This window comes from Alosa pseudoharengus, unplaced genomic scaffold (genome assembly GCF_046254945.1).
Source record: "Alosa pseudoharengus isolate Yale_2024_CS ecotype anadromous, Long Island Sound unplaced genomic scaffold, YU_APseudo_1.1 YU_APseudo_1.1_scf_15, whole genome shotgun sequence".
Taxonomy (NCBI): Eukaryota; Metazoa; Chordata; class Actinopteri; order Clupeiformes; family Clupeidae; genus Alosa; species Alosa pseudoharengus.
In genome coordinates this window covers 26873329-26895284 of record NW_027468620.1, presented here as the reverse complement: position 1 = coordinate 26895284, position 21956 = coordinate 26873329, and the positions used below count along the sequence as shown (strand labels likewise).

Below are 21956 nucleotides of genomic sequence, written 5' to 3'. Positions count from 1 at the left end.
GTCATCCCCGTATCGTATTTCGTTTCTTTTTTTTTTTTTTTATAAATGATCACCGCATCCAAACAATATATTCTAATCCATAATAAAGATTGAAAAAATATTTTGCCTCATGATTTCTCATAAACTCATCATAAAATCAAATGACTGCAGGTCCGCTTCCTGTCACCATAGCAGCAACTAGCTATCTGAACGAGGTCTTGGTGAGGTGTGGAGTTGAGCGATTGACAGCCAGCCGTGAAAAGTTTCCAGAGTGGAAGTGATAAAAGAAAAAGAATGGGGGGCTCGGAGGGGCCTCAGGATCCAATTGCCTTGGGCCTCAAAGTGTCCAGGTCCGCCCCTGCTCAGAATTGATCTTCACCTTCTCCAACACCTTCTTCCCATGCCCATATGAGGTGTGGTCACTGCCAGTAATCAGTAATCAATTTTTAAAAATGACATCTAACGACCTGTGTATGTTGTAATTTTACTGTCCATAACTGAACTCAGTATGAGCAGAGCTTCCATTTGAGCCTAATATTAAGGCTCTGTGACTATTTTGAAAAATTTACATTTAAAGAGCCAAAAATTGGCGGCCATCTTGAAAGGTCAGAAATAGGTCAAATCAATAAGTCTACATCATTTATGAATTTCTTGACCCAAATAGTCTCAGAAACATTGTATTATGCAGCACTGTGGGCAAAACCATTAAAAAGTTAATTTCCAGCTTGGCTGACGGCAGCCACTTTGGATATAGGGCTCTCAATAAATTTCCCCACATTTTTGTGAGGGGCACCCGGCTAATTTTTTTCTTTTACCTTTATAGATGACAACTCCAGTGAGAAACGAACATTCACTCTCCACGGTCACGGAACTGCTATAGATGACCCAACTACTACCCTCATGACCAAGAGTTAGATGAGGCTTCAGAGGATGTAAATTCCTAGCAGTAAATAGAAACAGACCTATGCAATGAGTTTACCCTGAATAATTGCCTAAAAAATGTGGCATTGGGGATGTTTTGGCTTCTTTCCTGTTGGTTATGCCTTCCGGGTTTTGTCCACCCACGGAATGTTATTGTTCCGTGAACTCGGTCCAAAGCCCCGCCCTCTATAATGGCTCTGTTATCATGCATCTCTGAGGTGTGGATTAGGATGCATGGTTGCAAACTTGCTAGAGCCTAGACTGTGCTGGGTTTATGCTTGCTGTTGCAACATAGTAAGTGATTATGGTGCTGATATCACTAACATTGATATCAACCCTGAAGCTATTCTGGTATATCGGGTATTTTTTCAGGATAAATCTGAGGTGTGTCAAAACAATAGACAGGAATAATAGAAGAATATTGAACAAATGAACTGGACATCTGGAATTGCTGTGGTGTATCACATTGCATAACAACCATAACAACAAACAGAACAGGACCTTTTAGTATACAGGCATATCAGGGCACAAGGCCAACTTTCTTCTCTGCTCTAAGCATGCTGCAACATTTTAAGGCCAAGCCGGTTTCTGTTTCTTCAGACAAAAGAACTTCACGCTTCATGTCATTCTGTGATTACTTTATTTGAAACATAAATGACAAACAAATGGCATCATACACCAGGATGGATGTCTGAAACACTTTTTATTGCATTAAAAATATACACAAAATTCTTGCAAACAGTCTCATAATGTCAATTAAATTACAACTATGCCAATATCTGGGAAAGTACATTGTATTATGTACACTACATATCTTTAGAATGGAATTTGATATTCAACAGCAGATAGGAGATATTACAATATATGTTTTTGACATGGTCTTTAAGGCACAAATATTAGTATGTAGTAAGACAGCTAGTAAACACAGATGGCCGTGACTCCAGAGTGACTCTGGCCCCAATCCTGCACAGACCCATCCAATCTGAGTCAGATCAAGGCCAGACTCATACCAGAAACAGCTATGATTTGGGCTAATGTAAAAGTGTTTTTGTTTTATTAAAATGTGACATTTGAAAGGACACAGCTTTGTAGCAATATCACAAAAACTGCCACAAATGATGAATGTCATGAAAACAAGATTTGAGGATAAAATCAAACAAATGGACTACATGACACAGTTACTAATACATGGACCACATGAAGCCACCTGTGTTTATACTTTTACATGTGTTTATACTTTTACATGGTGATCCCATCACTCAGATGGACATTAATTCTTTGAAAACCTTTTGTGCAAAAAATGGATAGTCAGAGTGTAACAACAGCCACATACAACACACACACACGCACACGCACACGCACACACACACACACACACACACAAACACACCCAGAGAGAGAAAGAGAGAGAAAACAGTGACACGTTTTGCATAGTTGCATACAGAATTCCAAATCCTCTCTTTGATTTCAATTATGATTATAATCTGGAAAATATATAGTTTTTGGAGAAATATATACATTCATCTGCAGGATTAGTTGTTTTCTTGCAGCTTAATATGTCTAATGACATACCAAGATTGAAGTGGCCGTTGGAATTAGTAAAAAGCTTCTAAAAGCCATCTTAAAGTATTTGATGGAAACAGAATAAGCCCATAACGTATACATTTAGACCTACAGTACATTTTTCTATTTATTTTAGTGTGCATTAAGAAATCCTACTCACTCACAATACTACACACCAAAGATGTAGCAGACCAAGTGTATATTTTCCTTTCCCAAGGGACCATTTAGCCCACGACCTTAGCTAGCTTTATAATGTATAAATCATATGCGCTTCATTTGGTGGAAAGGTTTTTAAGTGCACTTAGGAGCTATTTGGGTTGATACGTATGACTTGGCAAGTGTAAGTGAAATAAGTGAATTGGGACAGTCAATTAACACATAGCAATTAAGTCAATTAACACATAGCAATGCTGAACAATTACACTGGTGATTCCGAGTGTCCAACTTTCTCTACACAAAAGTGACATGAAACATGCAGAAACCCAGGCTAATGGACCATCATGATTACAACCATCCCAATAGGCCATTCTTTTTGCTCTGGTCCTACACAAATGTTAATCTTGCTAACCATGGACACGCAACGAATGAAGAACTACAGAAACAGGAAAGAGAGAAAGCGGAACAAGGCCAAGTGTTCTAAGTCTATGAGGAGACGGTCCACTTAGAACCAATTAGCCCCTTTTTCATTTGTCAGTGTCTTCAAAAAGTCTCCACCACAACCTCTATCTTTATCTCATCTCTCACAGGCTGATGACCACAAGGGGAAGACAGAGAGAGATAGCAAGGTGTGGTCAGTGGGCTGATGCTTAGGTGGAGGTGTAGATGTATTTGGTCTTGGACAGGCCAGTCAGCTCGTCCTCATAGCGGGGCAGGCAACAGAAGAGGATGCCACAGCCGATGGCAAGGATGGTGGCGCCCCAGCCAAAGCCGTACGCCCAGGTGTAGTTGTAGTGGCCCTCGAAGATGAGATCCTCGTTAAACTTGACGGGGTAGATGATGAGGGCGATGATCTGCAGGACGACTGTGGGTCGTAGAGAGAGAAAGAGAGAAATGGTCAAATCTACACATCGAAACGCACAGCGTAACAGCTAACTAAATAAGGTTAGGATTTCACCAAGGTCTCACCAGGGTGGTTTTATGGAGATCAGAAGAAAGATATGTCATGAAATCTAAATTGTAGTGAATAATATACATAAAATGTAAGATAACTGGGTAGCTCTTTTGAAGAGGGAAAAATATAAAATATAAGAAAACATAATGAACAGGACATCATGTATATGACAACACTGTCTGTTGTTTTTCCTCATTGTCAAAACTGGCATCCAAAGTTGAGACATGGGAATGAATGTTTCACATGAGCGTGAATAACAGCCCCACCCTGCTCGAAGGGTGTGTCAGGTCCTCTAACACATAGCTGTGGAAAACACCCAGTTGCCTGAGGCATTCCGTTTACTCTTTTGCATATTGCATTTACCTGAAACAGAATAAAATTTGGGATTGGGACTGGTTTGGTCTTGTCAGGCTTGGCAGAGTTTGGCTTTTGTTCTTGATACACTATCTACACTGAAATGCAAACTGTTCTCTCGAAGATGAGACATTACTGGGCTAAACACTTAACTTTCCTCCTAAGAAAATGACGACTTCTTTGATACAGATATGATACATGACAACCTGTTAGAGGATGATTCATTTTGATACTGAACTGGATAGTAAAGAAATGACACTGAAAATGAGTAACTCCTCTTTACTGCTCACAGCTAGGATAGACCATTCAGAAGTCTGTGTTGTCCTTTCTAGGAGACGGGAAACTCGATGTCAGGCAAAGGGGAGGGGTGTGAGAGTGTGAGGGTAGGGAGAGGTCGGGAGGGTGGGGTCGGGTGTACAGGTTTGCGCAGCCCTTGCCAAGAACTCTACACACACAACACCCTTATGATCTCACTATCACCACGGTGACTCAGCCAGGCTCAGTACAATCTGCTTGCTCCCATGGCAACGGCATAGCAAAGTAGAGAGGAGTGTCGTTGCACTCTTTTCTTTGTTGGCCACAGCTCTAACCGTGAACAGCACTCAAGGCACAGAAACAGGCCACAACAAGCCTGCTGTTGCTTGCAATATGTTTTTTTCATTGCTTTTTTAATCGTATATTCTCTACTCTTCTATGCCCAGTCTTGTTCTTAGTAAATGGCAAAAAAAGCTAATATTAATGATTTTGTCACTCTCCTTTTATAAATAGCAAAACAGCTTAAAAACTAAGCTCGGCGGTCTGAAAGTTATACTGTTTTACATAAGCCACATCCGACTGGCTGGATATAGTTTGTGAAATGACAAAGTACACTTTCTGTGGAAAACCCATGATTGCCACAAATTGCAGTCAGCTCCATCCAAACACTAGAGAACTTTAAATATCTGATCTGTGCCCTGTACACAACATGCAAAGCCTGACCTACTTGTATAATATATTACATGCCTCTGACATCAGTGCCTTTACACATAGTAATTCATTGTAGACACTACACACCAAAGCTGCATGCAAGCAACTCTTCAATGCTTTCCCAGAAATGAGCTGGTAGAGTCTGTTTTCAGAAATGTTCAGCATCCAAAAACGTAGCATTTTTTTAAGTATTATTTTCTGGCTTCCCTGGTACTGGTAGGACTTGACACAATAAAGGATTCATTGCTTCATGTGTGGCAGGATTATTGTTTTGTATGGGTGGCAGTCCAAACACATAATTAATACAACCCCTTCCTAAACAATGATATGAAGGGAGCATCACCTCAGCACAGACACTTTTATATTATGAACAGTGGCGTTAAGGGCACTGGGTTTACCCCCTGTTACAACTCTGTTTCCCTTGTGTCTTAAATAATTGTCAAAATCGCCTTTAAGAACCATGTCTGGCAGAGAAGAAGAGGGAGTGTGTAATTAATTTCACTGGCCGCAAGCTTGGCATGGCATGGCATGTGCTTATGACATTTTTGTTTGGATCTGCTGCCTTACAGTGTCTATTGTTTTGTTTGAAACCACTTTGACATGGGGGCAGCCGTGGCCTACTGGTTAGCGCTTTGGACTTGTAACCGGAGGGTTGCCGGTTCGAACCCCGACCAGTAGGCACGGCTGAAGTGCCCTTGAGCAAGGCACCTAACCCCTCACTGCTCCCCGAGCGCCGCTGTTGTTGCAGGCAGCTCACTGCGCCGGGATTAGTGTGTGCTTCACCTTACTGTGTGTTTACTGTGTGCTGTGTGTGTTTCACTAATTCACGGATTGGGATAAATGCAGACCAAATTTCCCTCACAGGATCAAAAGAGTACTTATACATCATTACAGAATGAAAGTAAGATGAAGGCTGCGAGGATGACAATGGTGAGCTGCCTTACCCGTGAGGAAGACGAGGCCACCGATGAGAGGCGCAAGGCCCAAGTTGAGCGTGCAGCAGAGGGCGATACAGGAGATGATGAAGGCGATGATGAGGAAGATGAGACCGATGATCATCAGGGCCGCCACTGCCTGGGCCCAAGCTGTAGAGATGACACATTACATTACATGACTTTTCACACTTGCTTTTTGTTTACTTATGAAAACTCATGCACGAAGATCACTGATATCAAAAGAAATGTTATAACTGTTCATATGTATAGTTTTCCATGGTCTTTGCTTTACTTAGATTCCACACTCAGTTCCCCGGTTTGTGTCCAGTACACAGGACACAACACTATGCAGGACTGTAGTCCTTCATGAAAGCTTGAAATCTCACTTTGTGTCTGGAGCTCTGTGCCATGCAGAGTTCTTGAATTTATTTTTTATGACAGTGAATATTAAAATAGGGCTACATCCAACACTAAAAGAAGCTTTATGCAAAGCAGATCAACAAATTACTTTCACACTGGTATACCAAGGCATACTTACAAATAATTTTAAAAATAACACCGGTTACGAATAGAAACAACCAACGTAGAGTTGCAAACACAAATACTCATCTCAAGTTATGAATTAACCACCTCTAATTAATATGTAACTAGCCTTCAGAATCCAAGATAACAACTCTGACATACACTACCAATGAGGAATGTGTCTGACAGAGAATTATCCTGCTACTGTAGTATGTGTTCTAACCACAACTTTATAAGAACGGATGATGGGCGCCAGACAGTATTTGACACACCTTGATTATGTAAGAATTAAAAATAAAAAAGTCTCACAGGATGCTACAGGGCAGACAAACAATCATGTCTATCAACAGAAGGAAGTGCATAATAATAATAATAATAATAATAATAATCATAATAATATAGTATCAGCTCATAGATAATAGATGCACATTTTCACTACTACATTGCCCTAGTAGTTCTGACTGAAGTATTGTGTGCAATTGCACAGGATTATGGAGACAAAGGGGACATTTGTGCTTTCTTCTTGTTCTGCGATACTCTGTTTGTTGATATCTGAGCTCAACACCCAACTACCCAAGTCCCCTTCATGCTCCTGAAGCAACATGCTGATTGTCTGGAATAATTGCATGGCTTGGTTCGAGTCATTTGGCTTGTTTCCTTGTTCCATATAGCTATGGATATGTTATGGCGATTTTTTTGAACATAAAAAATGACCTAGCAGAGACACCTTAAATTTGAATAGACAGGGGCTGACTTTTTTTATGTCACAACTCAGGGAACGGCATTAACCTCTATGTCTCTATATCTATTGACCTTTTTATCATCTCTCGGAGATGTCCATTGCCTTTGTCTCTTCATGAACTGATCGAGAGGACTCACCTGAATTTCCCCTTGGGGATCAATAAAGTATCTATCTATCTATCTATCTATCTATCACCTGGCCCTGAGGAGAATATATATATATATATATATATATATGACCATGTGACAATTAATGATAAATCATGGAGCCATTATAAGCGTAAAATATATTAAAAAATACGTGAATTAGACTGCCAGGACTGCTCCAAAGTTATTTGCCATTTCGGGGTCCCTAGTTTGCCGGTTTGGTTTGAATAACTGACTACCTTTTACTGGGTTTATCAGTGCACTGTTTTAGTCACACATGTAGAGACAGTAGCTTGGTGTAATTATGTCGTATACAATGTTTCCTTTCACTTGGGAGTGGTTGCACATGACAGAACACGCCTTGTCTGTCTGACTCATCACAGAGATTCCAGGTGTGCTCCTGAAACTCACATTCTAGTCAAAACGGTTGCATCATAAGAGCCAAATGTCCAATTGAATCATGGTCACACAAAACAAGAATATATCTGTTCTCAGCACTAGTTAAACAGTGAGTGTTATTTTGGCAATGTCCACCTTGAGGACTGATTAGCTAAAACAAGGGTTGAGGCACATGGTTTTAAAAGCCTGCTGTTAAAATGATTTGATAGTTATGTGTTATGGTTACCATTGTGGCTACTATAACTGGATTCCTAACTTCTCAAGGAATCAATGCACTTGAATTCACACTTGCAAATTAAATTACGAGTCTACAATTCCAATTAAAGGCCTCTAGAACAAGTTCAAAACTCAGGTTTCTCTGCAGGCCCCCTTCAGCTTTAGAGTATATATTTTATGACACTCCTCAATCAGTCAGTCTGCCAGTTTCCTCTGTCCCTGTTCCTCCGACAATTGTTTACTCACTTTCTGCTTCTTTTGGCTGGCTCTGCCATGACGAATGTCTGAGAAACGCCATGGCTACCTTGTTCTAGCCGGTGCCTGGCATGCATGGGCGGATTATGAACTTTCAGGCCCCTGGGCCCAGATGTATTAAGGGCCCCCCACTAATTGTTGTATATGTGGGAGGGGGGGTTTGGGGTTCCTCCCCCAGACATTTTTTAATTTGTTTGATGTGATTTCCTGTATTCTGGTGCATTTTGGGGAGGGGGAGGGGGGGGGGGGGCAATACTAAATTCAATTCATGAATTCATAGCCTACATCCTGATTTGTTGATATTGAGGCAATGATTCTATGCAAAGGCTTGGGCTTCAGGGCCCCCTGACCACTTGGGCCCCTGGGCCTGGGCCCGGTAGGCCCGTGCAGTAATCCATCCCTGCTGGCATGTATGTGTGTAGTGCAGTAAAGCAATTTGTTACATCATGCGACCGCAATACTTTCTGTCTCTGAGGCTGGTGGCCTGCCGGCCCAAAGTTGCAAGGCTGGTTTTTCCGCTCACAGATGCTAGAGGGAAGCGAGATGGCCACCAATCACTTCAGAAAAAGCCATAGAACCATTCCAATGACTCTGAAGCATCAGAAATCTTTGTATGCGCACCAGAAACTTTGGCATGCTCTACAGAAACTTCTGCCTGCATATAAGAACTTTCTCATGCTCACCAAAAACTCACAGACCCTAGAGGACATGGGCAAAACGTTTTTTTTTTCTGTAAGGTTCTGGTGCACACTAGATAGTTTCTTGTGCTCACCAGAAGTTTTCTGGAGTGCATGCAAAACATTCTGGTGCACATGTGCACATGTCCCTTTAGGGGCTCCCAGGTGACATGGCAGCTAGAGTCTTTAGAGGTTTGCTTTTAAAGAGCCTTATTCCTTTACAATGGTTGTATTTGTCATTTGTCAACAGCATGCTAACAGAGGTGAGATATGTTGCCACTTAAAGACCAGTCACATCATCACGTTATATTCAGTAGCCCCATGTGAATCACTGTCTATATTTCATGGCTTGAACACTCTCACTCCTGATGAATCAAGGCTGATCTGGAATCCTCTCACACACACTTTGCAGTAGGTTGCAAGCATGTGCTATTTTGAATGGCATGATCAGTAGAAACAAAGCCAGACCTAACTTGGACTTCATATACATTTCACCCAACTGCATTTTCATACTCCCGAGCAACATGTTTGATTACTGTAAGCCAATAATTTACGATGGTATTGAGCAGTGACTTAGAAAAGAGCATGCTGATAAAAAAAGTCTGCCTCTTTTCCAAGACTGTGGAATGTATGATTCATTTTAGCTGAGCCCTGAAGACTGCACTATGTTAAATTTAACATCACAGCAATTTTAGATAGACTAGAAAGGCCTCATAAGTTATCTACTTTTTCCAAAGCATGCTTTGTTTACCAATATTTAAAAAAAAATTACGTCCACATGTTCCAATTTCATATGTTTTTTATCATACATTTATTATTAACATGAAAAAAATCACAATTTTAAACGAATTACTACCTTAGTAGAGAAGTCCACCTTCTTAAATTTCTAACAAAACATCCTAACATCCATATCCTACTACAGACGTCATTCTTGAACTGCGCTTAACCAGCTTTGTTAGCCATAGGCCTATATGTTGATTCTGTACACTTCTACTCAAGTACTTAGAATAGGCCTACTCTAAGGTGAAATTTCAAGGATAACTTACAGCCGGTTGAATTTATTTCATCGTAAGGTGACTTACTGGGACATTTCACGTCCCAGTAAGCCCACGCTGAAGTGCAAACGTTAGATCACAATGTCTGTATAGCCTACAACTAAATCCGTTGTGCGCATTTTTAAATGGTTTTCCAATTTGAAGTCAGCGCAAACCTTGGCTAGAGTTGGTATTTTGGACACAGGCGGTAAACGAACTTCTAGGTTTACAACTGGTGGTCAGAGTTCATTTCAAGACAGAAAGGCCCAAGGATATCCAACGTTTTGACGATGCCTAAATTCGAACTTTTAGTTTTACGTTCCGCCTGCTGCCAACAGGTAGGGTGCAATTGTGCAAGATCAAGTTTCAAGCAACAAAACATATCGAAAAAGAAACATTAAAACACATTTTTGTCCTTCCAGTCACCTTGATATTAGTTGATTACACTAACGTTGTTTTTAATACCGCTAGACTCAATGATACTTACAGTATTCCATCAACGACTTGGCGGTCCAATTGTCATTCCTGCCTCGCCAATGTGTCCACATATTTGCGTAATGAGACTTTGCGTCCTCGTCTTCGACCCATCCGGACGAAGCTGCGATTGCAATAATGTCAAAAATGATGGCAAAAAGCAAAAGAAGAGGCAAGATCCACCTGCATCGTGGATACGCGATCCCGCAACGAAACATGATTTAATTTCAGCAGAAGAATAACGCTTATAGCTACAGTTCTGGAACTCCTGTCCTTTCACTCTCTCTCGCCTACTCGAACTATGCTGTATATAAAGTAAACGACTCCACCCAAATGCGTAACTTGATCCGCACATTGAAAACCTGCTCACAAACCTGTAGGGGTGGGCCTGACGGACGCGTTTACACAACAGCGAAGGACATCGCAATTTAGCCCAACCCACAGTTAACCCAGTGCTAGGTTCAGATGACATCTGTGTAACTCCTTTCATTGACATGTCAATACGTACCTCGATGTACAATACGTACCCCTAAGCAAATTAAAGTGCATTTGTATTTTTCAAAACATGGATATCTGACCAAAATGACTTTATACACTATGCGACATTACCACAATGGCGGTGCAGCATAATTCAAGGATTAGATAAGAACATTTTTATTGTAGCCTACATTAAATTAAAATGAAATGATAATGTGTCTTTTGACAATCTGCAATAAGAATAATAACAACAACAACAAGAAAAAAACAGACAGCTTTAAGACCCCCCCCCCCCCCACACACACACACACTCAACAAAAAAAACACAGATCATTATTATGACTGAATCAATATAAATGATTTATTGCTATTCATAAAATTGTATTATTGTCAGAGACAGACAAAACACAAATAATAGCAAAACGATAGCACAGGATTATTTGCAATTGCATATAATAGCCTACTTCTGTTGTGATGCTCACCCAGTTGTATTTTAACGCCATCTAGTGTCTGCAATAAGGAAAATAAACTACCTAGCCTATTGCATTACTTTGCCTCTCCTACTATACCCTACCATTTAGACTGTTTCTCAGGGGGCTTCTGAAACTGTAGGCACAATTATGAAGATTTTACTCTATCTGCAGTAAACGTCTGAATACGACCTGAATAATAGGCTATCTGTATCTTGCCTCATGAGCTATGATAATATGGTCTACTACGATATAAATATAGCCTACTTCAACTGAGGTTTGCTCCCCCTGTCGGTTGGTGTGCGTACCAAGCAGTATGCTAGGCGGTGGCTTAAAGATAAGGTAGCAACAGAAAAGACTCTTCGGATTCCACAGCGGCTGTAGGAAATACATGGAATGGAGTATAGAAATCGGACAATTCCTACGAGTCACGTCAAACCATAAACTCAGGCCATATATGGGAAAGCTGATAAAAACTGTCAAAATGCCACTGTCAGATGAAGAACTCTTCCACGATTTGATATTTTGATTTCAGAACGTTTTAACCTGCTGCTAAAATACCATTCCATGTAGGCGAATGCTTGAAATCCACTACCGGAGTTTGCCATCTACTACAGACCAGATTTCCAGTTGGAATTAAGTGAAATAGCTAGTACGCACAGAGTGCTCACAGGCGTATCATCACGGTTGTACTGCGATGCCAAAAATGGTGGACACCAAATGTTATTGCAACGTGAAATAGCCTTGTCATTTTAGAATTTGAGAGCAATGTATTTGTTTGCCAATGGTAAACAATAAAACAATAGCTTCCTTCCTGCTCTGGACCACGGAATTGACGTGTGGTCTTACATCACTGGCTTGGTAGTGATTCATATCTTCACCTAAACCAGGGAAGATGCTGCGCGTGTAACAGTGGGACTGGGTTTTCTACATCAACCATTCATCTGCTGCCGTGGGGTCATGGAGGAAATACTACGGAAGCTACAAAAGGAAGCTTCGGGACACAAACACAAAGCTATCCGGGATGCCTGCACTCTTGCTTGCGGTGAGTTGGCAGCAGCCGCGCGCGCGTCCACCTGTCACTAAGGTGGTGGTGGCGGCGGCGGCGGCGGCGGCGGGCATGTGGAGAGGAGAGGCAAGCAATGGCACTCTGATTAAATCACTAACCAATTCAGTGATACCACTACAAACACGAATATAATCCAAAATAATGCTTCGAGTTTCATATAATCAGGTGGCGTTTTATAGCGCTCTGAGATCCTCTGTGCAGCCTACTTTTTACCCTTATGTCAACACATCGTAACTGCAACCAGTTGGAATATTCAAAGCACACTTCAGAGATAGCTGTAGAAGTTGGCTGGTGAAAAGCTACATGTGTTTCAATTCTCATACTGGTATAAAACAGATTCGTGAGTGCAATTTAAAAAGGTAAAAAAGTAATTTAACACTCCTAGTCTGCATGTCATCAACATTGGTCTCAATCCTCAGTCCTTGCTTCAAGATAATGTATGAAATGACACCATTGCTCACCATTGTTCTCTGTTTGGTTCTTTTTAATTGTAGAAATGGTGGCTGAAATGGTGGTCATAAAAGTATGTTGTGCATTTAGGACAACATCAACTAGGCCTACTGTACCTTACCAGTCCCTTTACTTTTCTTTTACAGTCTTTAACTCACCCATATTTTCACAAAATGTTCAGCCTGCTTTCTGTGTATAGACAGGTCAACACATCATGCAGTCAAGCTACACATGTCTACCATTAAATATTAAATTAGTTATTTCAGTTTCGTGTGTGAGGACATTAACACAATAATACACAATACCAATGATAGTGCACAATAAACAAACTGTCCAGTGGGTTGTGGTGTCTTTGTGGTTGGAATCCCTTGATGGATTGTGTTTGACTCCTGTCTGGTGTAATATCTGTGTGCACAAATTAATTTATTGAGACGTTTGCTCTCAGATGATGTTTCAACGGCCATTTTGTTTTGTTATAGTTAATATCATCCCGTTGTCATGCTTATTTCCACATAGGTTTATTATCCTGGCGGCCATCCACCTTTAGCCAACACAGCACCACCATCTAATGAGTCACCTCGCTCCGTCAGCCTTGTGGTTCTTGTCTGTAGTCTGGCAGCCCCTTGTACTGAATCTGGCTCTTCCCTTGGGAGGGATCATACCTGGTTAATGTGGGGGCAGACACACACACACACACACACACACATATACATACACACACACACACACACACACACACACACACACAGACACACACACACACACACACACACACACACACACACTTTCCTCCAACCGGCCTTCACCTGTATGCAAATGAGATTGGAGAGTCCGTGTGGTCCGAGGTGGCCTGCATCAGGTGGAGTGCAGCTTTTCCCTTTGGCTTAAGGCAGGTGGGGGGATTGGACTGGACTGCTGTGGGCCAGATCTAAAACACATCTTCTCAAATGGCCAAAGGGGGACACAAGCCATCATTCATTTTTGCCATACCACCATTTTGGGTGCTCTCAACTTGTTGAAATGTTCATAGATTAGTTCACAGCTTAGGGATTGCCAGATCATTGTCAAAGTCCAGCCACCATCTTGGTACTAAAGAGTAAGCTACTGCTATCCATGTTTTTCTTGCATTAAGAGCAGGTAGTGACCGTCAAATGAAGATTCTCCATGTCAACAAACACATGACTAAATGAAAAGGCTACTACAAATAGGTCAAACTTACTCTAAATGGTCAAAATTGATTTATGTCTGTCTTTACAACTTGTACTTTTTTGTTTGTTACTCAACATTTAATTCTTGTCTTTTCTCTTTTCAATTCTTACCAGAAACACTTGAAGCCCAAACTGGCTCGGTCAAGATCTTGCCATCTCAGCTCCGGTAAGAAGCTGGATCTGTTTTGTGGTGAAACAGCAGCTGATTGTAACAATGACAAATGGCCTGCTTTGCCTGGCCTTAATGTATGTATTTAATTTGTTATGCATAGTGCAGACGGGCCTGTGTGGCCACACCAATGGCTGGATCTCTTCCCCATGAAATATTCATGGTGCCAAGTTGGCCACAACGCATCATTTCTCATAAGTCCACAGTAACTCACTTTCTATCAATGATTTGATTTGTGTAAATGAACCACATGGCGTTAAAGTGGGGCTATTATAGGTACAGTAGTTTCTGTTTTTCACAAACTCCTTTATTTATTCTGCTTCCTTTTTTGCATTGACCTCACTGTAGCAGTTTCGTTTTCTCAGACCTCCCTCTATCCCACACACACACACGCACGCACGGACACACGCACGCACGCACGCACGCACACCTGTGCAGTATCACAGCATCGAGCAAAGGAAAAGTACATCCATTTATGCACCTCACCTTGAGCAAGTGACCCCAGGGACAAACTCATTGCTCTGTGAAGATGATATTATATAAGACATACAGTAGGCCTAGAGGAGGCTGAGATCCCCTCAGATGCTCACTACAACACTACAGTGAGCCTCAGGCACACAGGGACTCCCTGTGTCCCGCATTTGTCGTGTCCCGTATTAGACAAGGACGTGAGTGTGACCCAGCCAAGTTTACACATCTTTGCTCATCAATCAGTTCACAGTCTCCTGTGTGTTTAGAGTTCAACTGCAACTGATCCTACTGTAGATCAGTGCACATTTCATTGCATATTAAAAATAGCTAAGCAGCACGCATTCTTTTTGTTGCAAAACCTTTGTCACCAACACATTAATTTTGTTTATCAACCCTTACCTTACCATGTAAGAAACTCAGAACTAAAGTAGTTAACGTTTGGGCGACCTTATTTTCAGCCAAGATGTTCTTAGGTTTGTTTATGTCAAGGGTGATTAGCCAGCTCTAGTTGCACTCCTGTCTTGGGAAGCAGCCTGTGAGAAGCTTAGACCCAGAGTTATTTTTCTAGATAAAGGATTCTCTAGCCCACTGAGTTGTGGCATTGGCAATGATTGGCCATCATGATTGGGCATCCTTGTCACTTGAGTACGCCACTAGCATGCAATCTCAGTCATCTCACCTAATAAGAGGTATCTGTAGTTATCTGTTGTCTGTATTTTTCATTTATGAACTGCTCTGTTACTGTTATGCTAAGTAGCAAAATGTGACAAAACAGCTATGAGGTCAACTTTGTTTTGGACAAAATGAAGATTGTTTTTTTTTTTCAAATAGGATGCACTGACCATCAGAGAGCTCTTATCTTCAAATTGATGTCAGGTTTGTCTGTGATAACATAAAGATGTATGGCCCACAGTCTCTTGAGAAGCCACACAGTAGGTAAGGAAACGAGCCCCACCCCCTGCTGTCATGTAGAGAATACATTATCACCGATTAAAGCAGACTGAGAGGGCTTGACACTTTCTAAATCATCCTGGCCTTGCAATCAAGTGCTAACTTCCTTATCCTGCCCCTTGTGTTCCTCTTTGAATCATTTAGGCGAGTAATTATCTGTTATGACTGTCTCAATGTCATGTGTATCATGTTGTCCTTGTGGACATAGTTGTTGGCCATTTTGAACAAAGGAGGGGTTGAAATGTATGTTATCAAAGATCCTTGATTACTAGCTGCTATGGTGTCTATATGATCCCACAACAATAAAACTACTCACAGGGCTCTCAGAGAGAAATAAAAATGATTAAGGTTAACAAACAAAAAATGCCATTGTGGGCGTGGATATCAGGAAACAGGAAAACATCATTCAGTGAGGTTTGATGGTGATGTGGCACAGCTGAATCTGACACAACTGGGGTCGGGTGAGGCCTCACATAAGCAGTTTTGGCATGATCCTTTTTCCCAATTCTTCACTGCTTATGCTCATCACATTTCAAAGCCTCTGCATTTCTGTGCTCATCAGCGGCAAAGGCATCCTAATCAAGTCACTTTTTGGGCACTCAAGCAAAAATTCCCTGCAGAGGTTGTCAGGAAAAAAGCATTAACAGCAAGTCAAAGAAAGCTGAAGTTAACGTCTCTAGTGTAAATGATTAAACTAGTAATGCCTGCACTGCAGAGCTATTACATTTCCTGAATGGAGTTTTTTTTTTACCCTAGGTACAGTGTTACCTCTATACTTTTGACCTCTTTGTTGTGTCATTTCTACTGATATGAAACGTAACAAGTACTCGTCCATTGGTCTTTCTTCAAGGCCTGCCCCAGGTCTGTGTTTCCACATGCTCTTCTTCTATGGTTGTATGGCCTGTGTTCTCATATGCCTATTTGTTTGTTTGTTTGCTTGTTTGTTTTGTGTAGAGCAAGATGCCTGTTACCTCTCCGGCTGGCACTGGAGTCCAAAAACACCAAGCTGGCACAGACCGCCCTCACCGGTATACAGGTGAAGGCCTCCTAACACCCAGCCACCTCCTCTGTTTCCATTTTACACTGCAACACTGCACCCTTACACAAAGAGGTTTATCCACAGAGTGGGGCTTTACCAGGCAGAAGTGCTGAGATAAAATGTGATCTCTTAAAGGCAGTGTTTGGTTTCCTGAGAACTCCAAGATATTTTACTGAGTTGTAACTGTTCCGGACAGATCAGAGAGAAAGAAATGCCTCTGCTTTATACTGTTATGGAGGCCGTGTTCACGAGGTACTAGGTTACTTGCCCTGGATTCCCTCGCCTCTCTGTTTCGTCTGTTTCCTTCAGTCAATTATCCCTCTCTCCAAGTTCTTTATTCCTTTACTGATTTCCATCTTCATCTTTCCATCTCCTCCCGTAGATCCTTTGTGAGGACCGCTTTATCGTTGGAGAGACCGAGATTCCAGAGAAGCAGCTGCTGAATCAGGTGCTGGATGCTGTCAAGGTGACGCCCACCCTTCACGAGGACCTGCAGGTGGAGGTCATGAAGGTCAGTGTCAGACGGGTGGGGAAGTGGCAGGTGTCACGGCAACACAACACCACACTGCACCACACTGCACACAACAGCACTCAATACTACACATGAATACTGTCCTTCAGTACACTTTACACAGCCACTGTGCTCTAGTCGTGACTTATAAGATTTGAGTGTAATGATGTTTTTACAGAAAAGCCTCACACTGCAAGTACAACCAAACAGCATGTAACACAAAGGGTGCATCATCAAGGCACACAATGTGTGTCAATATAGACTGACAACTGAGAAGCCAATATTTTGAAGTTGTGTTGTGTGAACTCTTTGTAGGTTTTCTCATAATAAGCTTAACAACGAGTTGTCAAGAAAGAATCACATGTGTATACCAGGATTCTGCATTACATTCAGCATTATTGTATTGTTTTAGTAGTTAGCCCTGATACCACAGTCAAATGTCACTGTATTGCTTTTTTAGCCATCATTATACCACCAGCAGGTGGAGGCCACAAAGGTCAGTCCAAGATGGCTGTGTGCTGACATCATCACACAACAAAAGGCCACTGTCTCTAGATCACAACAGCAGCAACAGTGGCCTTTGACTGTGTGGGTACAAACAGCATTACTGAGTCCTCTAAGAGCACACTTGCCCCCATGGACCTCAGAATGATAGAGCTGATCTTCATACTGCATCGATGCCAGTTTCTTTATGCACACCCCCTCATTTCACCTCAAATCATTTTTTTTTAATCAATAATTTAGACACAAATAATATTCCTCCCTTGTTGTGTTTTTGACAGCATCCAGCTTTGCTGGTACTTCTTTGTGTCATTAACATCTTTTTATGCACAGGAAAAGGATGCTTTCTCAATAGCCATGTCCTGATAAATTACTATTTGCTATTGGGAAAGTGAGACAGTTAGGACTGTCATATTTTGGCTTTTGGTAAATTGGACATATATACTGTATCTTGAAAATGGCATTTTTACACAGTCAGTCTCCCACAGTCAGTCTTCCTAAGATAGCCACTGACTCTGGACCAGTTCTGGCACAGATCAGAGTCATGTGCCATCACAGTCCTCAGGATCCATCAGTGGGACTGCCCTGAGGTTTGTCAGTGTTTAGTGCACCAGCTGGGATGTTCCGTGTTGCTCTGGTTGTGTGAAGAACAGGAACAGACCTTCTGAATGCAGAACCGATGCTGGGCCGGCTGCCAGGCAGTGTTGCTCACAGATGCTTGTAGCTGTGAAGACTCAGTGTAACACAGAATGCACACAAACACACACACACACACACACACACACACACACACAGTGGTATAATGAAATAACCGAAGAGAAAGGAAAGGGTTGGCTTTTTACTCTGAACAATGTTGTCTTATCCTCAGATGCATGCTCCCCCTCCAGTGTGTTTATTGATTTAATCTTTTACTGGATTTTTTTCTGGTTAGCTCATGTTGGTTTTAACAATGCATATGAGACATGGATTGATGACTGTGCCTGGCTCTCGTGCTTTACCAAGCGAGTGTCCCATTGTCCTTCTGGCTTAGGAGTACACTTATGTCAGGAGTTAGATTTATTCTCTTTTCTCAGGCTCTCTAATACCAGTACCCTCTGTTAGGTCTGCTATTGTGGTAGCTGAAATGCTTTTTCTTTTGTGTTCCTCCTGTGTAGTCGGAAGGCATTCATTAGTGTGTTCTGGAATAGGGGAGAAAGAGAGAGAGAGAGAGAGAGAGAGAGAGAGAGAGATAGGGTCCCAGAAGAGCTTTAAAGTGTGTTAAGTTGGACACTCAAAGTAGCACAATCATTTTATTAAAGCAGTTCAAATGCTAACAGCCATTTTGTTGTGTTTAGCCTGGTAAGCGAATGAGACTCTGGAGGAGCACTTTTTTTCTCCCACGAGACTCTCGAGAGAAGATACGCTCGAGTTCAATTGAAACAGTGGCTTCGTCAAGTCACTTTCCATTCCAAATCAAATGATCTTTTATCTATATAGTGGTAGTATCAGTGAGCATCATTATCTCTGCAGTCAGCAGTAACCAGGCCGTAGGTGTGTAGGGGAGAGTGTTCTCATTAGGCTAGGCTGTGCTGGTTAGAGGCTGGTTGTGTTGTTGCTGCCTGTGTAGAAGCCATGTCATGCGTTCCCTCTCATCTTAAGGTCTATGTTCCCCCTCTCCCACAGGTACTGCTCTGCATTACATACTCGTCCACGTTCGAGATCAAAGGCAACTCCATCCTGAAGATCGCTGAGGTAAGGACAGGCTACAGACACACATGGATGACTCATCATCAGCACGAACAGAGAGAGGCTGAGAGAGAAGGAGCGCTCGATAGGCTCCCCTAGTTTCCCTATTGATGTTACAAAGTCATATCGTGGTTGTGCGCAAATTCTTGTTCAAACAAAATCTTCCTCTCATCAGCAGGAAGGTGTGTGTATCTCTCTTTTTTTTTCTCTCTCTCTCTCTCTCTCTGTCTCTCTCTCTTTGTGTGTGTGTGTGTATTTGTGTGTTTTGTCTATCTGTTTATGTACTGCGGCAAAGCCCTCCAGGAGACCCTAGCCATTCATCATATTGTCGTTAGCACCTTTCATTATTCGCTGTTAGCTTCTTTGCATTTCAGTTATAAGCGGCGGTGCCTAGAATGCCCTTCAGTGGTGATCGATGCCATCGTTTATGCCTGCGTAAGGCTCCGCTGCAGCCCTTTTCTGTGTGCACAGGAGTGGTGTGTTGTTCTGCTCCGATATTATACTGGGAGGTGTTACAGGCTATCCATTACCTGCTCATAAAAACACATTAGGAGGTGTAAATCGTCCAGTCACCCTGGATACCCTACCTCTGTTCCCAGCTGAAGAAAGACAGATGCTAGGCCATCATCTCTATCTCTCTTTTGTCTGTCACACTCACTCACACTCTCACACACACACACACTCACTCACACTCTCACACACACACACACTCACTCACACTCTCACACACACACACACACTCACTCACACTCTCACACACACACACACTCACTCACACTCTCACACACACACACACACACACACACACACACACACACACACACACAGTCCCAAGCTATCTTTCTCTCTTTCAGATCCCTCTATTTTGCTTCTCCGTTCAATTTCAGTCAGTCTTCCACAGTCTCTGTCATTAAAGGAGCACTTCAGTAAAACCAGAGAGAGAACGAGAATGTGAGCAGAAATGTATGATAATGTTCTAAGTTCATTCTTCAACATTTTGGCATTGATTATTCTAAGTTCATTCTTTTAATATAATTGGCATTGGTTATTCACTTACTGTCACTAGACCAGAATATGTTAATCAGCAAAGGATGACCTGAATCTGGTCAAGGAGCACTGTATATGTAAAACCGAGACACGTTTAATTAATCATTAAAAGTCAATTGAATGAGTGCATATAGTATACAGCATGTGAAATAGAAACTATGGATTTTCCATGAATGTCTACCCAAATAAGCTCTCAACAAGGCCTAATGATTTACAGATCATTTATTTTGGTCTCATTTTATGCATGTAACTGGTTTGGCCTTACTGTCTTGGTTCTCAGTACATGACTCATACCTGAGTCAGCAAGGCGCATTTGCGTCAAAACAATCGCTGACTAATCCCAGCATCGGCCTGAAGGAAGGAACGAGGGGGAAAAAACATTTATAACAAGGTGTCTTTCACCTGCCCTTATGATTCTTTGCCTCGGTGTCCATGGAAACAGCCACCGATGCCACAACTTAGACTGCTTTCTCCATGACCAAAGCAGGGAGAGGATTCGAAACTACGTGGCATAGCCTGGCTTGCCCAGACAGAAATGCGTATGAGTATGAAGCAATGTGTGATAGCAGATTCTTGTTGCACGTCTTCAGCTCGACTGTAGAAGCAGCAGTAGCAACACTTTATACAGAATATCATGACTCACAAAATCACAAAAAGGAAAATTAATCACTTCTTTTAAGACGGCTGTAATGTTTTGTGTTAAATTAAACATTTTTGAGCATTATTATTTATGATCCTGACCAAATTCAGAGACGAGTGAAATGAACATCATACTTTTACCCAGCTGTTGGGTTCACTTAAGGTAGCATAGCCGCAGAGGGTAGGTTTGGTGCTGGCTCAATCAGACTACTCTATCAACAGGGTATGTCTTAGATTGTTTTATTGCTGTTATGAGATTTAAAAGACAGTTTTAGCAGACACCACAAAGCCTAGGACCAGGAGAACTCAAGGCTTAGTATGCTTTTAATGGAAGTTGATTGTTCTTTTTTTCCTCCTCTGACTGCAATGCATTCCTTCTGCCCTCCTCAGCATCTGTAACCAACAAAATAGAAACCCCTTCAGTCATGTTATTTGCAGATGCTATGATCTACGGCATGGTTTAGAGGACATGTAGGTGAATATATTGTAAGGAAATGTTAAGGACTCTATTTCCGAAAGACCGATTCCCGAGATGCAGAACCAGGAGGTTGGCTTGACTGCAGGCTGTGCTGATGAGATTTGAGCTCTAAGGCAGTGATCCTCTGGCAGACCCCTCAGTACTCCATTACACAGTGTGGAAGCTAAAGCCACCATCCCTGGGGTCCAGATCTCTGATTCATACCTGCCAGAAATCATTTCCTGCTGTCATATAAGTCATATGTCCTAGGGAGAAATGTATTTTGTTATTTATCAGATACTGTTATTAGCTGTTATTTGATATACAGTGAAAATATTAGGCCACATCTCATCCTTATTTGTACTCTTTAGAATCTAAACTATGACATTAGGTGCGTTTATACGGACAGTTTTATTTGTCATTATGATTAAACTATCAGGTCTTACACGCGCTCTAGAATCTTTGATCAGAATAGCCG

The 21956-nt window shown here is 41.8% G+C and overlaps 2 protein-coding genes across 4 annotated transcripts in view; one reads left to right on the top strand and one right to left on the bottom strand.

The window, feature by feature from the left end:
* Positions 1–1584: 1584 nt before the first annotated feature.
* Positions 1585–10606, bottom strand: perp (p53 apoptosis effector related to pmp22). The gene is made up of 3 exons (XM_076286074.1): positions 10308–10606; positions 5839–5979; positions 1585–3484 (listed from the first exon to the last, which is right to left on the bottom strand). Exons 1-3 carry the CDS (start codon positions 10510–10512, stop codon positions 3270–3272), a joined length of 561 nt encoding a protein of 186 aa, XP_076142189.1. The 5' UTR covers positions 10513–10606; the 3' UTR covers positions 1585–3269.
* Positions 10607–11905: 1299 nt separating this feature from the next.
* Positions 11906–21956, top strand: part of arfgef3 (ARFGEF family member 3) — a 44386-nt gene continuing 34335 nt past the window's right edge. For all 3 annotated transcript variants that reach the window (XM_076286072.1, XM_076286073.1, XM_076286071.1), the window contains exons 1-5: positions 11906–12286; positions 14083–14134; positions 16514–16595; positions 16981–17109; positions 19273–19341. In XM_076286072.1, the coding sequence (XP_076142187.1) occupies positions 12202–12286; positions 14083–14134; positions 16514–16595; positions 16981–17109; positions 19273–19341 (417 nt within the window). In that variant the 5' untranslated portion in view covers positions 11906–12201. The remainder of the gene's footprint in view (positions 12287–14082; positions 14135–16513; positions 16596–16980; positions 17110–19272; positions 19342–21956) is intronic.

Coding starts and splice junctions, on each gene's coding strand:
- perp (XM_076286074.1), bottom strand. CDS start 10,512: ATGTTTCGTTGCGGGATCGCGTATCCACGATGCAGGTGGATCTTGCCT. Junction 5,980..10,307: donor CAAGTCGTTGATGGAATACT/GTAAGTATCATT, acceptor TCATCTCTACAG/CTTGGGCCCAGGCAGTGGCG. Junction 3,485..5,838: donor TGGCCTCGTCTTCCTCACGG/GTAAGGCAGCTC, acceptor TACGACCCACAG/TCGTCCTGCAGATCATCGCC.